This window comes from Pteropus medius, unplaced genomic scaffold, assembly GCF_902729225.1.
Source record: "Pteropus medius unplaced genomic scaffold, Ma_sr-lr_union100, whole genome shotgun sequence".
Taxonomy (NCBI): domain Eukaryota; kingdom Metazoa; phylum Chordata; class Mammalia; order Chiroptera; family Pteropodidae; genus Pteropus; species Pteropus medius.
In genome coordinates this window covers 5,092,706-5,109,518 of record NW_024349505.1, presented here as the reverse complement: position 1 = coordinate 5,109,518, position 16,813 = coordinate 5,092,706, and the positions used below count along the sequence as shown (strand labels likewise).

Here is a 16,813-nt window from a genome sequence, read left to right as displayed (position 1 = left end):
TTTAGTGACCAGGCTATTAGAATGAGACATTCCAACATAGAGATCTGTGTTCTTTGTGGCATTCAATTTTGTTAATATTTATTACATTATTAAATATTGATCAAGTGCAAGGTCTGTGCTACAGATCCAGGAGGAAGGAAGGAAACAGCAAGATCACAAATATTTCCTGTCTTTAAAAAGAACAGTCTCATTCAGTTTCATTGGATGATTGAGTTTGTGCCATGCATACAAAGAAATTTCACAGGGCAGGCACCAAGTGTCCACCAAAATGCTATATATATTTTTTATCACTTACATACCTAAAGTGAATTATAGTACTAATTAAATATTGCTAATATAAAACATATTACAAGGGAGTAACAGAAGGCAAAGCCAAAAAGAGAAGAGAAATACTTAAAATATTTTTTTTAATAACACATCAATTATAAAGTTCTCATTGGTCCTTCAATATTTGCTGTATGTATAACTAGTATACTACTTGACATATAAAATTATCTAGTAAGACACAAAGATTTTTCAACCTTCATACTAGAGAAAATAAAACCATTATATGAATATATATTTTAAAATTTTTATGACCCCTGACAAGTCATACCACAGAAAAAGACAGAATCAAAAGAAAACAAATTATAGTAATATACATATATACATTTATTGAGCATCTGCTATGTGCAGGCACTGTGCCAGCAGCCTCTTTACACATACACACACACACAATTTAAAAGGTACAAAACTGTATGCATAATATGCTATCATCTGTTCAAAACACACACAAACTTTGTGGGAATAAAATCTCTGAAAGGATATATAGGTAACCAGTAACAATATTTCCTAAAAGAGAAAGGAAATGGGAGGCTTGGGGGACATGGTTGGCCTAGAAGACATACCTACATTTCAATATACACCTCATATCTTTTCAATTTTACACAGAGTGCAAGTATTACCACTTCCAATTTTTTTCAATTAAAAAAAAAAGAATACTCTGCTGCTTTATCTCTAGTCTTAAGATTTATATTGAGATGATCTCCATTTTCCTCCATAATAAGCTTAAAAAATATTTTTTAAAAAACCCTGAGTTTTTCATATGATTCAATAACAACAAACAAACAAACAAAATCCAATCAAAAAATGGGCAGAGGACCTGAACAGGCACTTCTCCCTAGAGGACATATAAATGGCCAACAAATACATGAAAAGATGCTCAACATCGCTAGCTATTAGGGAAATGCAAATCAAAACCACAATAAGATACCATCTCACACCTGTTAGAATGGCTATAACCAACAAGACAAGTAATAACAAATGTTGGAGAGGATGTGGAGAAATAGGAACCCTCAGACACTGCTGGTGTGACTGCAAATTGGTACGGCCACTATGAAAAGCGGTGTGGAGGTTCCTCAAAAAACTAAGAATTGACCTACCATATGATCCAGCAATCTCTCTATTGAGTATTTACCCCAAAGACTTGAAAACTCATATTTGAAAAGATATTTGCACACCGATGTTCATAGCAGCATTATTCACAGCATTATTCACAGTGGCATTATTCACCTGGAAGCAACTGAAGTGTCCTACGATAGATGATTGGCTAACGAAGCTGTGGTACATATATACAATGAATTACTCAGTCATAAGAAGAGATGAAATACTGCCATTTGCAACAACGTGACTTTGAAATAATCATACTAAGCGAAATAAGCCAAACAGAAAAGGCTGAAAATCACCTGATATCACACATGTGGGCTATATAAACTTAAAAGCAACAAATGAACAGGACAAACAAACAGACTTATGGACATGGACAATGGACTTGTGGTTACCAGAAGGGAGGGGAGGGGGAAGGAGAAAGTAAAAAAAATAAAATGTTAAAAAAAATTATGGATATATAGTATGAAAAAAATTAATAAACTGGCATTTAAAATGTTTTAAAAATAAAAATAAAAACTCTGAGTTTTCTAACTACAAAAAATACAGCATCTTCTCTACTAGACTTTAGCTTGGTAGAGTCAAAAACAAATAAAATGCCTTAACTGTAAGAAAAGTCAACAAATTATAAGTCAAAGACCATAAGATATCCATATCATTTAATGTAAAGTTCAATGCTCTATTCTGACTACCATATTTCCTAATCTCATAATTCTCTCTGTATGGGTATAGTTGTTTATTTACCCTTTAACTTTTTTCTTTTTAATAATTATTTCTTTTCTTTGGACAGTTATCTACTTTCCAAAGTTCTATGTTGAATGCTACTAGAACAGATAGCAATTTTTGCCCAGATTCCCAAAGAATAGTCCCTTTCTCACAATTCTAAAGACACTTGTTAGATTTTCTGATTGTTTTCCCACCTAATTTTGACACTGATTTTTGGGTTAGCAAAAATCTTGCAATGTCACTTGTAGACTCTTGGTTTTTAGTTGATACATTTATTTTGTATTGTGCTTCATATTTTGCCAGCTGATGGTTTTATAACTGAGGAATTTAAAATTTTACTTGACCCATGTGATTGAACAGAAACTCAGTTTCAAACCATTTAGATATCTTTAGTTCTCTAATGGTGGTTTTTTATTCTTCCTGGTTTTGTGAAACAAACCTAAGTAAATTAAAAGTTTTATAATTAAAATGCAGTATTTGAAATCTAAATATAAAAATCATAGCTAATGATTTTCATATCTGCATTCTAGAATAATTTGGATATCAAATCTAATGATTACCAAGAAACAATCAATGTGTCTAAACTTAAATTCTTAGGAAATCACAGTGAACATGTGTAAAGTTAAAAATAAAGACTAACTTTAGGTAGAGTTTAAGTATTGTACTATAGGGACTCTTTGGGAAGTAGTGTCCTGAGGAAGAATAGGAAGAATGATATGCTATAACACAGATTTCGAGACTGAATTCTCCTTTACTCTTTTACTGTGGTGAATTAAATCACATTAATAGGTTTTCTAATATTAAATCAACCCACCTTAGTCATGCTATATTACCTGTTTTATATATTAACAGATTTGAGTTGTTAACATTTTATGTAGAAGTGAATCTTCTGTGAAGATGTAAAACTTTCATAATTTTATATAGAGCTAAGTTATAAACAGAACTATTGAAATTTTTTCCGAAATTAAATTATAGGATGCCCAATAGAGAAAAATGCGAATAATGCTGAATGACATTAATAAAATATATGTTAATATATAAATGTATTTACCATTTATATTTATTTTAAAAATTATTAAATATTTTTAAAATAAACTGATTTACTTATAAACTCTTAGATAAGCAAATATTAATAAAAGATCATCGGCATAGTCTGAAAAGCAGTTTAAAGAAACTGAAAGGCAGCCAAAAAATCAGGCTTAACATCATGAAAAAAATAACAAAAACCACAGAACTATATAAAGCTGTTTATTTCTACCAATAAATTTTTGTTGTAAAGAATACTGAATATTAAAATTGAAAGAAAAAAGTACATACCTGCCTCCTATACTCTAAAAGAGGATCATATAGCTTCCACCCATTTTCAGGGAATACTTCTTTGTATTCAAAAGCAAAAAGGGGCTATAAAAAAACAGTATACAGAATTAATAGCTAAAAAGACATTTTAAGAGGTAATGAATCAGAAACGTATCCTTATTATATCCACAGTTTTTACTTACTTATCTGCCAAGGTATTTTGTATTGGTGTCCCTGTTTTATATTGTTGTTTTATTTTATCATTTTGAAAACTTATTGTTTTTTCATATTTCTCAAACATATAGAAAAGCTCAGAGGCTCATTCTCAAGATTTATTAAAGGCTAACATGTCACCATATTTCCTTCAGATATCTTTGGTAGCTGTTTTAGGTCTCCTTCTAAATAATGAAACAGTTACATAAAAAAGATACCTTCTGATATAATTAGTTTGACATTGCAGATATCATAAGTTAAACAGCTTTGAAGTTTATGCTATATTTTCTAAAACACACTGAATAAACTTTCTACTTTTTGGCATGCAATTTATATACCCAAAATTTGATTTATGTAGACAGAATGGCAGAATAACTACAATGAAAATCAAACTAGGGTATTGATTCCAAATTTTACTCCCTACTAGCTATGTCCTTGAGTTACTTACCTGCTCATGGTTTCACCTTTAAAATAGGAATAAATAATATTTACTACCATAGGGATATTGTGGAAGTTAGATTATATAATATAAATGAGGGAGCCTAACACTATTAACAGCACATTGTAGGAACTCAGTTAAGTATCTGTCCACCCACACTCTTAAATTGCTAGACTTAACTGTCAGCTCCCAATTAAAAAGATTTCAAATCCTAAGAACTATACAGCTTTTCATAATGGAAACACCCTGTATAGAAATCAAAGAATGTCACTGCACAGGAATGGACCTCGGAAATCAGCTAGTCTAGCTTCCTCACGTTATACCTAACAAAACTGGTCTGAGAGATTAGGTTAAAACTTAAATTATACATCTGGTTAAATGGCAAAGCAGAATCGTAAATGTAGTTATTCAGATATCCTAGACAAATTTCTTTATATCAATACACATTTTTCAAAGATGAGAGCCATCTTACCAGGTTATTAGAGACAGGAAAGGCATATTTCATTAGATTCTCAAATATGGATCTTCTTGTTCGCCCCTCAGGTTTATGAGCAAACCGTAAATTTCTAATATCCTAGAAAAGATTTAGGATCCAAGTCACCTATCATTTTTCACTTTTCATTTAGTGAACAAATAAGGTAACTTAGAACTATCTGGTAAAATTTTAAGATTTGTGAATGTGGCATACAAAAATACATCAGACATCTTCTGGAGGAAGAGAAATTACAACTCCTTATTGAGGAAAATAAGAGAAACGAAAGGCACTCTAATACAAGGCAGAATTCAGAGGACAGAAAATTTACCTCTGCTTATATACTCAAGATAAGTCAGTGAAAGAAGGCACTGGAGATTAAAGATACTGTATCTGAAACTTAATATGACTGATACACACTATCAGCATATGTTCTTTCCCTATGAAAACCCATTTTCTGTTATGAATTGCACTATTAAAAATCTGACTAGCTGTTGTTATATTTCATAAGTGTCTTTGTTCCCATTATGCCTGGTCATTGTTTTTCTACCTACAGTCAGTCCCAATTTCATTGGATCTTCTCTTTTAAGTCTCCCGCTACTAGACTTATAGAATCAAACTGCCTAAAGGTCTTCTACGCTATGTCCAAGTTCTTCAACCCTCTATCGGCACATAAACTCTGATAGTTTGGTTGGTATCATTAGGCGCTACAGTCCCATCTAAAGACCAAGGTTCCCTTCATTATTTGTTCTCAAGCAATTTTCTAAGCTTAGGCTGAATGTAGACATGTTCTGGTTTACTGACATCTTAACAGCACTAAGAAAAAAACTGAGATTAAGAATAATTTTAAGACTTCATTTTATTTGTTACAATCTAGGCAAAATTAAAAATAGTTTTATTATACCTCATTCTGTAAAACCAAACACAGAGACACTCCACTACAATGTACCTATACAACATGAAGAAAAATCATTTTATTACAAATTTGATCCAAAATTAGGATACCAGTCTACCATCTTCTAAAACAAACACGTGCGGGAACCTAAGCCAATCAATACTTTGTTTTTCCTCAGGAAATAGCTTTATAACTAATAGAGATATTCATAAACACTCTGTTAACCACAGAGCTCTCTAAAATGATCACAGCAGAAGCCATGCAAATGTCTAGGTTTTTTAATGGTTTTGTTCCATGAAAAAATTATTCTTAAAATGATTGTGATTTCAAAGTCACCCTCTTTATTTTTCTCTTATATGCTCTATTTATATACACTACAGAAAAATGATCAGGACACAATGTGCTTGACACATGGTTAACAGTTATTACATTCTTAGAGCCCTTCTGATTATAATGAAAAAGCAAAAAATAAAATTACTAAGTCATTAGCTTTAATAACAGATTCACAAAACTTCTAAGATTAACAAAAGAAAGTATCTTGAAAATTATGCATGTACTGTTGTTTTTACTTTTGGCACGAGCAGAAGAGCAAAAGTAAAAGGTGATCTAGAATTGAGATGAGCACAGGTGTTAACTGGGCCATAAGAAGGAGAACACTGACCTGTAGAAGTGGCACATAGTATTAAGCACCTATGATATAATGTTAAAATTGTAAAAATCTAAGTTTCATTCAAGCATCAATGTATTTAAAAAATGCAAGTTAGATAAGAAAACAGGGAAGGTCTATAATATCAAGTTTTCCTCACAATTGTTTCAGAAGCAGAAAATTTAGGAAAACTAGAAAAGATAGGTAATGACGAATGTATCATAACCAGTTCTTCCACTACAAAGTGCCATGCCTTACCTGCTCAGATCCTTAAGTTTCTAATTTGGAAATTAAAGGTAATAATGTCTATCATACCTACTTCAGTATTTTAATGAGGCTCAACATGAAATAATGAATGTGAAAGTTGGATCCAAAAGAATTCAAGTCTAATTTATGATAGATTATCCTTTTAATACTTCTAAATGTTGTTTTCTTCTAATAGAATGACATTTCTAGTATGAAATCCATTTGATACGTTGGAAATCAGTCCAAACACAGGCCCTAATATACCCCATTAAGAAAACTTTTCAAATCAAATAAAACTTCATATTATGACATTTACCTTACACACAGTTTCTAGTCCATAAGAATTTTCACCTCGACTAGAAGCACCACCAATTTTTTCTACTCTACTTATCACACCAAGAGAAGCATCTAAAACAAATGGGGGATCCTAAAGGAAGGAAGAAAAAAAAAAATCTGAGCAATTGATACTGCATAATTATAGCTGAGAAAAAAATCTTAATTAGAAATACTTTAATAAAAATGATCAAAAATGAACAAAACTGTCTTCAAACAGCACAGAAATGAACATATAAAAATCTAATCCAACAAGTCTTACCCGTTCCATGCTTTTGAAATATAACCTGTAATTTGTGACAGTCAGAGTTCCTCGTACAGCACCAGTGAATGGACATATGTAAGTTACATCTTTGGCTGAAAAGGCAAAGAGTCCACAATTTACTATATAATGTGCAGTATTAAAAACCATACTCTCATCTTTTTACAAATAAAATTTAATAGAATTCTGATTGCTAATCTAAACTTATGCTCAAAAATCATAGAACCAGTGATTCAAAGAGAATACAGAAGCCAAATCCAAGCTTCCAACTATGCAATTACCTGGGGGAAGAATGTAGAATAGGAAGAATAGGAAGAACTAGAGAGGCAGAGGACATCCCTTATCCTGAGGCAAATCAGAAAGAAACAAAGATGGCCACTATCCCTGTGGGATAAAATAGGTGTGAGAGCTGGAGTGGTGGGTGGAGGGGTGGTGGTAACGGTGGTTAACAACAGTAAATGTCTCACATCACAGTCACCAGTCATCTTAACATGGCTTTTAGATCACCTCACCAATCTGCTGACCTCCTCTGGCCACAGTCTAGTCTATCGACATACCTCTAAAAATACAATACCTGAAATATATAATACCAGAAACCTCTGACCTAATTATATTTATGGGGAAAAATATTGTAGGGGAAATGAAGTGCATAAGGAATATAATTTCTTAGAAAAATAATAGTATAAGAGAGTATTATATTCCTGACCAAGCAACTGATGTTCAACTTTGTAGAGAAATAATCACAAGCATTGTTTTATTAAATGATAAATGATGGATCTACACACCATTCAGCTTTTTAAAACATTAAGCAAGATAACTCAGCTATCACAGTTCAAAATAATACTTAATATGGTAAACTTTGTAATGCCCAACGTAAAATTTTTTATCTTAAAATATTCATAAATCCCATAATGTCATTATTGTAGCAAATCAGCATATATAGGAATATCTTCACTGTTCCAAAGAAGGCACAAATTTCTAAGAACCTTTCAGGAGGCTTCTGGGAAAACTTAGGCACATGAAATATGTTTTATAAGGGATACAACTTCCTGACTTTGCTTTTTATTCATCACTTTGAAGGACTGACCACTTTGTATATGAAATTTGAAATGAGAGTGATCTTCTAGCAATTTCTAATCATCAAAATAATTCCTTTGGGAATGTTCAAGTATGAGCTACATTGTTTAAATCATTATTTCCAATGCATGTTTAATTTAAAGAGAGGCTTTTAAAATTAAATAAACCCGTCATTACAGAAAGATACACAAACTTGCCTTGCATATTTTCTTGCCCTTATGAATTTTTACTTCAACTAGGAAAGCTTTATTCAATATTCCTAAAATAATTTCTGGATTCCTTCCAGAGCCAATGTTCTTACACAGGAAAATCAACCTTATTATTCTATATTCCCCTAGAGGATATGTTCTCCTTCATCCAATGTTTTTGTTACACCTTCCTCTTTATTCTAAAATCATGAATAATACACATAGTTTAGGTTCGTTCTCTGTATGTAATGGTCTCACCATCTCTACCCATCCAAAATTATAAGTACTATTCAAATATAAGGGTTTATACCTATGCTACTTTTATCATTAGGCTCTTTGTTCTGTCCTCTTTACCCTTCCTCCTTAGGCTGGTGGCAGCTAAGTCACTCTGAAGAGAGAATTTATGCTTAGCAGGGTTTGTACCAAGTAAACGGGAGACTGTGATTAGGCACCTTAACAGAGCAAATGACAGCAGTAAAAACCAGCATCAAAGGCCTAGCATTTCAGAGTTTAAAAAGCACTTTAACCTGAGTACCTACTTTAACCTTCATAACAACCCTTAAAAATAAGGTCTACAATTACCTATAATTTTTAGATGAGACTTCCAGGGCTCAGAGAAATAAACAAATTGCCTAATGTTCCAGAACCAGTAACTGCCAAGATTAAGACTTGAATGCAGGTCTTCTGACTAAAATTTCAAATCTCTTTCCACCACATCACGCACATGGCATGGTCTGTCTTCTGTGTTTAAAGTTGAAATACTGCAGTCTGGGCTACCTCCACTGTTGATGTGCCCAGGCCACAAGACTCTCAGACTGTTACTTCTCTAGAGCATCTGTTGATGTTCCTAACACTAACTTTTTAAAAACATCTAAACCACAGATTTACATTAGACCAACTAAAAATCAAACATTTTTTCTACATGAATTAATATATTCAGGGTCATGCTAGTCCTGTTCTTTATATTAATTTTATTTTTTGCACAATAAGCAAACCTACACAGATGATTTTGAAGCAGAATACTTGATTTAATATATTAAGTATTCCTCTAAATTTTACAATATACTAATATTGCCTATGGTACCAAAAGAGCTTAGATTTACTAATCCTCTCAAATTTTCACTGAGTTTACAGGGAAAGAATCCATGAGTTTCTGTGAGGTAGACTAAAATGACCTTGAGAATACATATCTATAAGGATATAAAACAGATCCAAGTAAATGTAATACACGAGAGCATGCAATCTTTGCAGAAAGAGAGGCACGAAAGCATACTCTAACATAGAGAAGGGGAAGTCCATTCAGCTATGGGATCAGAAAAAGTTCAAGGAACATAAGCATGTGAGTTGTGCCCCAATGGTTAGTATCCTTTAGATGGGTAGGAACGGTGAGACAGCACTCCATGCAGAAAAAGAACCTAATCCAATATACAGAAGTGGGAGAGAAAACCAAATAGTAAACTATTTCAAAAGTTAAGTATATAGTCTGACTCTATCACACACTCTTCACTCCTCATTTCTCTCCCTGGTTCCCCTTTCACCATGTAACTATAAAATGTTTACCAAAGCTATGTTCTTGGCCCTCTTCTCACTCCATATGCTCTCTGGGTCGTTTTCCTACTTTTATTTTTCAACTAAAATTCATGTTCTGATTTCAAAATATGGACTTCTAACCCTAATCTCTCTCCTAAGCTCCTAAAATATCTCTCCTAGATATCTCCACTTGAAGTTTCTCATAGGTACTTGAAATCCAATACAGATGATATCAAGGGCTCATGAAAATTGAGAGGAAAAGTTAAATTAAAGAAATTCTTAGAGATTCACTCTTCTAGATCAGGTAAATGATTTGGGAGTCAGAGTTCAGAAAAAAAAAGAGTCTAGTATGACTCCCAGATTTCTGCCTTGAGTGAATGGACAACTGTTTTTAGTATTAACTGGGGGAAATAGTAAAAGAAAAGGAGTAATTTGGGGGATAAAGGTGATGATTTCAGTTTGGAGATGTTGGGTATAAGGGATAACTATGATATCCAAGGGCATGTGTCTAAGATGCAGGCATTTATTTATATGTATTAGGACAGAGGTTCACACTAGAAATAAGTTTTGGAATCATTAGTAAATAAATAGTAGGTAAAGCTACTAATTTAGATAGGGTAAACCAAAAAGAGCACATACAAGGGAAAATGGAAATGGGTCAAGAATGAAGTCCCAAAAGAAGTCATGCTATTTAAGGAAAATGAGCCAAAAAAAAGATCAAGTGGTAAATTAAAAGTCTTCTATAAGGTAATTTGTCAAAGTAGAAATAGCATGTGCTTTAGATTCAGAAGAGAAAAAATACTGTCACAATGCTAGCTATAACTTTACTATCTAAGTAATCTCCCTATGCTTTAGTTTCCTCGTCTACTAAATGGGATTAATAACTTTCTCAGAAGATTGTTGTGAAGATGATTAAATGAGACCGTAAGCACTCAATAATGATAACTATTGTTGTTATATAATATCCAATGCTGAACAAGAGCTTAGGGGATATGTGAGGCTGAGTCGGGGGAGTGGGGGAGACTGGGAAGGTATTTGATGAGGAATCAAGAGCAAGAAGAGACAACTATCATGCTAAATGTACTGTAAGCAAGAACAAGCCCTTTGGCTTGCTTAGTTTTATACATGGAAATGACACTTAGCCAGGGAAAATTAAGAATTTATTAAGCCCTTTTAAAATGTTAATTGATAATAAAATGAAAAGTAGTATTTACTTTAGCTAAGAAACCATTTACTTTATTCTCCTAATATATTACTTTATTTCAAAAGCTATTGGTATTTTAAAGTAAAAGCATGAGGACAAAAAAAAAAAAAAAAATAGCTTAAATGCTTGTTTCCAGATTCCGGTCCACACAAAAGTTAATGTTTAGTTCTTCAGACTGGACAAAGAAAGGCACCTACATTGCAAACAGCTTGCTCTGCAATAGAGATGAAATATTTTCATCCCAAAACTGATCTGAGTTTATTCAGAGTAGGAAAAAATAAAGAAAGAAGCGAGAAATGTGTTTGAAGAAAAATTAAACAAAATGAGAATTCAATGTTTTTTATCTAGGCAACCTAATATCTTCCTGTGGTAATTCAGAATAATGAAATTTTATTTCACAAAATTCAGCAAAAGTCTACCTACTTTCAATGAAACTAAAGCAAACCAGAGAAGTAGCAGAATATAATTCAATTTGCATGTTTCCCAGCAGTCCAAATACAAACAAAATCAACAAGTGCAACCCTAGGCTTAGAGAACACACTAAATGTCAGGCAGGCTGGCAGCGACGAGTGCCACCAGATAGGAGGTATCTTGGGCGGTGAGCCTGTTCTCTGCATATTGAGGGTAGTGAATAGTCTGTATAATCAGAAAAGAGAAGGAAATGTAACAAAAAATACCATTACAGACCCATATCTTTAATATTTTCTCCTGGAAGCAAGGGTGGTTCTTCCATTTCTGCTAATTTGTTAGATTCCCTCAGGACCTAGATTGGAAAGGAAAGGAGGGGGCAAAAAAAGAAACAGTTTTTACTCAAAGGTTAATTTTTCACTCAAATTTCAACTAAGAATGCTTACTCTTGTGTAAAGTTATATTACACATACTACTTATAAATTAAATTATAAAAACCATAGTGTTGGCATGTATAGCGTGAAGTTGCTGTTTTTCTACAAAGCATTTACTGAGTGCCTACTTCGTATAAAGTACTAAATACTAAACGCTTTACACATTTTCTCACTGAATCCTAAAACAGCCCTTTAAGGGTAGGTATTATTGTCATTTCCTAGATGAGGAAAAAGAGGCCAGAAGTGACAATTTGTTCAAGATTACATAGCTTAAAAAGTGTCAGAATCTAGATTTGAATTATAGTTTTTAGTGGATTACAGAGCTCACATAAACCATGCCTAAGGGTCTTAGTGCATTTAAACTTGGATAAAATAAAGCTCTTATTTAATGTTTAGAGAATTTGGAAATGATATTAATAAAGAATCTTGTTGAAAAGAGATTAAATTAAAATCATGATCAACAACTGTTAATGCGTAGTTACCTTATGAAGGATGCTACCTGGATTCTAAGAATATAAACATATAGAAACACAGTTTTCTAATGGATTTACAAAACCTAGGGAACATGAACACACACACAGAAAGTTGTTGTATGTTAAATACATCCCAGCAGCTCCCAAAAGCCACCCCACTCTACCACTTTCTCTAACAAACAATAAACTTCACTGTCTCCAGTTCTTTACTTCCCATTAAATCTTCAACATTCTGCAATCTGGCCTTGCCATCTAACCTAGCCCCTTCCTGGGAACCTGCTTTCTCCTCCATTAATTTCCTCATTATTAAAGACAATAGACATTTCAGTCTTCACCTCTTAGCTACATTTGACACTACCTGCACTTGCTGGCTTCTTGAAAGTACACTAGCCTACCTAAACTCTTCTTTCTCTGACCATTCTTTTTCAATGACCTTTATATTCCCCCCTCTTTAACCTTCTCTGTTCCTCAGAGGTTTGTCCATTTCTCACTTTACTCACTTCCTGATGTCCTAACTTCAATCTGCATTGCCAACAGAGATTTTTCTTGGACTCTATCTAGTTCCATACATCCAACTGACATTAATGTTTCTCCCCATCTAAATGTCCCACAGATCCCCTAAACTCAAGAGAGCTCAAACCGACCTCTGTTATACACTTAGCAAGTGGCACTGCCATCTTTCTAGTTGCCTAAGTCAGTTTAGGGGGACAGTTGAACAGTGGTCTACTTCAATATTGATTTATTTCGTTAGACTGAGAACCAATATCCTAAAAACAAGATTCTCAAAAATTTTTTAAATAGCTTTTGACTTTTATTTCCTTCCATCCAAAAAGTAGACTTAGAGTTCTCAAAAGAAGGTTAAAAAGAAAGATAAAACAAAGTACCAGCTGCCTTAAAGGATACCTTCTGAAGGCCCTCAAAACTGGGTTAGATGTCTCCGATGCATGAGCTCCAAGCTGGCACCTACCCCACGACTCTGCCTGTCTTCTTCCCCAGCAGACTCCTAGAGAAGAGGTACCCATCAGTGGTCCCCAACCTTTTTGGCATCAGGGACCAGTGCTCCCATGAGAATCTAATGCCTGATGATCTGAGGTGGAGCTAAGGCAGTGATGCTAGCAGTGGGGAGTGGCTGCACATACAGAGGAAGCTTCGCTCGCTGGCCTGCCACTTACCTCCTGCTGTGCGGCCCTGTTCCTAACGGGCCACGGACGGTACCAGTTCACAGCTCAGGGTTTGGTGACCCCTGCCCTATCTTATATACTTTTGAATATCCAACAGAAATACAATATGAGTCATGTATGTAATTTTTATTTGTCTAGTAGCCACATTAAAAAAGTAAAAAGAAACAAGCAAAATTGACTTTATTTTATTTAATCCAATAAATTAAAAATACTCAATATGTAATAAATATATTTAAAGTATCAGACATTTTATATTCTTTTATTTATAGTAAGCCTTCAAAATCCAGAGTGTATTTGTTATCTATAGCACATCTCAATCCAGACTAACCACATTTCAAGTGCTCAACAGTCTAAGTCTAGTGGTGCCTTAGTTTAAGTTAGGTGCTTACAAAGGACTAGACAAAAGGGTTAGACATCATTGCCATAGCTCAATTGCTCACCTACTAAGGCCAATAAACTAAGAACCACAAAGAATAAATTAATTCTGTTTAACAAATCTACAATCTAAACAAATTCATACCTCTGAAAGTTTAATAAAGTAACCTTAATGCAATTCCTAAAGAACTAAATCTATATAAATATAAACAAATATATACTTTTTCTATTCTGCAGTCGAAAACTCAAAAAAGGTCATACTTTTGAACCTTTTGACATCTAGTTGCCAGGTCCTGATACAGTCTTTTGTGTAGTCATAAAAGAAAGAAGAAAGGAAGAGACAGAAGTAGAAAAGGAAAGAGGGAGGCAGAAAAAGAGGAAGGAAGAATGGGCCTATGAAGATGCAGGAAAACAGGATAAAAATACAATATGCAAATATGAAGACTTCCCGAGTTCATATCCTGACTGTGCTACATACTAGCCAGGTCCTCAACTTCTTTATGCCTCATTTTCCCCATTTATAAAATGATTATAATTATAGTACCCCACAAAAGAGTTTTATAAAAGACTAAATGAGTTAATATGTTTAAAGCATTTATATTAGTGTTGATATGTAACATACTTAATAAGTGTTTCTTATTAATAATAGTAATAGAAATTCACACTAACAACTGATTGCCAGAATCTTAAGGATTTCTAGTAATTATGAAAATAGCAGAATTAGATCAAAAGATACAAATAATAACAGTATACTGAAAAACATGTAAAAATAATATAAAGGAAGATGCTTTATCCTTTGCCCATTGTCCACTACGTGATTTGTAAATATAAAGATTATGCCACTTACAAAGCTGAGCAGCATTCCTATATTGCACAGGTATACCTTCTTGTAGCTGCTACAGTGTTGTTCCCTATAACCTCCTCTCTTTCTATATTTCTACATTCAGAAGGAAATTGCAAACCCACGAATCTATGTGTGTTGTATATAGGAGTGGAAAGGAAGGTAGCTCTGGCAGAGGCATATAATAACATAAGAGATGTAATCTTCGTAAGTAAACCTTTATAAAGTGAGAAAGAGATAGGGGAACTCATGCAAGCAGTGCATGTTGAAAAACATAGGCCCCTTTATACTCTGACTAGAATGTCAGAGAGTAAGGCAATGAAAAAAAGCAAGACAAGATCTTTTCTTTGTCCAGAAAAGCTACACTAGATGACAGCCTGGTAACTATAGATGTACACTAGAGGTTATATATAAACAACTTACTTTAGAGCTGAAGATATAAAAAAAAAACTCACACAAGTGAACAGAGCAGGGCCAGGGGCAATTCAGACCCTACATATGTCAGCAAACATTGACTCTGGACATATCATTCATCAAATAGAAGAGAAAAAATAGAGTCTAGAAAAAAGATTATTTGACAAGGAAAAGCAAATTATCAGTCTGAAGCTCAACAAAAGAAGTCTTCTGAAAATAATTCCCTATAGGCATTAGTAGAGACATTTATAAGCCATCTGGCATATCCAAAAGAAAATAAGCCATATTCTCTAATAAACAGGAACAGAAAACCATAAGAAAAGTCACACTGAGATTAAGAGAAATGGGTAGGATATAAGAAATGACTGCAAAAATTAAAATATAATAGCAGAAACAAAATCTGTTGGAATTAATGAGAAACTAAATTGATTATTCAGAAAACAGCATGTATGTTGAGAGCAACCATGAAAAATGCTTTAAGAACTTATAGAAAAAGAACAGAGATAAAAATCATGAGGGTAGATAATAAAGAATCAATAAAAGAATTTGATTTCCTAAAAGAGTCAAAACAGAATACAAACAATAATTTAATATATAACTGAAGAACATGCTTTTGAAATGAATAAATATTTTCTAAGTTTGTTGATCAAAATAGTTTACCATGTTCTACGTAAAAATCAATGAACAGAGACATATCTAGGTGCATCCTAGCTAATTTTTTTGAATTGTAAGAATTAAAAGACTAATTACTAAAATATAGACCAAAAGAGACAGGAAAGGGGAAGTGTTAGTGGGAGGAGGGATGAGGCAGAGGAACAGAGAGAGAAGTTACATAGAAAAGCAAGAGCAAGCTGGCTTCAGATTTATCAGTAAAACTACATTCTAGAAGACAGTAATAAAATGTTATCAGATGTTTGAAAGAAAACGCTGTCACCTCTCTAATATGTTTGATGGCAACAAGAAGTCATTCTCAGATATGCCAGTCATCGAAAACATAATCCACATGTCATGATTTTGAAAAAAGAAAGAAAAAATTACCTGAGGGTAATTAAACTGAAAAAAAGAAAATCGAAATTAAATTTAGATGTAAGAAATTATTTGTGGTATACAGCAAATACTGAAGTTTTATATCCTAACTTTCCTCCAGCCCAAAAACAAAAAAACAAAAAACCATTTATTACCACCATACTAACCAGTCTGAGTCTTAAGTTTAATCATTTATATTAAGATAATATTAATATCCACCTTACAGGAGAGTATGAAATGAGATAGTGCGTCATAAAAGAAATTGCAAGGTACTTTTAAAATATAAGAAATAATTACTATTCGCTTAACAAGCATCAACAAAAGTTTTCACTGTGTTTTCTCACAATGGCTTATTCACATGGTGCTTTGGTCTTCTGCTCTAAAACACACAGGTTTAAGGGTCACCTTATAAATGTCTGAACTGCATTAATCTAACTGCAATAAACATATTATCTCTACAATGCACGAAATAAAATCTTAGAGACACTATAAAAAATAAAATGAAATAAAATACACAGGGATTAATATTTGAGATAGCATGTGATAAAGAGAACCATAAATCTAACTCTTGAATTAACTTTAGATATAGGTACAGAAAAGCAAGCATCTTATTATTCTAAAGAAAGCAGCAAGAAGAGTGATGTCAGCATCATGGCAGTGTTTGTTGCCTTTTAACATGTACAATTTGGCATCTATCCATGAACAGAAA

The 16,813-nt window shown here is 33.2% G+C and overlaps 1 protein-coding gene across 9 annotated transcripts in view; it reads right to left on the bottom strand.

Moving 5' to 3' along the window:
• MTMR2 (myotubularin related protein 2) overlaps positions 1 to 16,813 on the bottom strand; it is a 98,143-nt gene that overhangs the window by 17,465 nt on the left and 63,865 nt on the right. For 4 of the 9 annotated variants that reach the window (XM_039881993.1, XM_039881999.1, XM_039881994.1 and 1 more), the window contains 6 exons: positions 13,152 to 13,270; positions 11,640 to 11,715; positions 6,954 to 7,048; positions 6,675 to 6,785; positions 4,572 to 4,673; positions 3,469 to 3,552 (listed from right to left, as the gene is read on the bottom strand). In XM_039881993.1, the coding sequence (XP_039737927.1) occupies positions 3,469 to 3,552; positions 4,572 to 4,673; positions 6,675 to 6,785; positions 6,954 to 7,048; positions 11,640 to 11,715; positions 13,152 to 13,270 (587 nt within the window). The remainder of the gene's footprint in view (positions 1 to 3,468; positions 3,553 to 4,571; positions 4,674 to 6,674; positions 6,786 to 6,953; positions 7,049 to 11,639; positions 11,716 to 13,151; positions 13,271 to 16,813) is intronic. The other 5 variants (XM_039881992.1, XM_039881997.1, XM_039881996.1 and 2 more) reach the window with 2 other exon arrangements.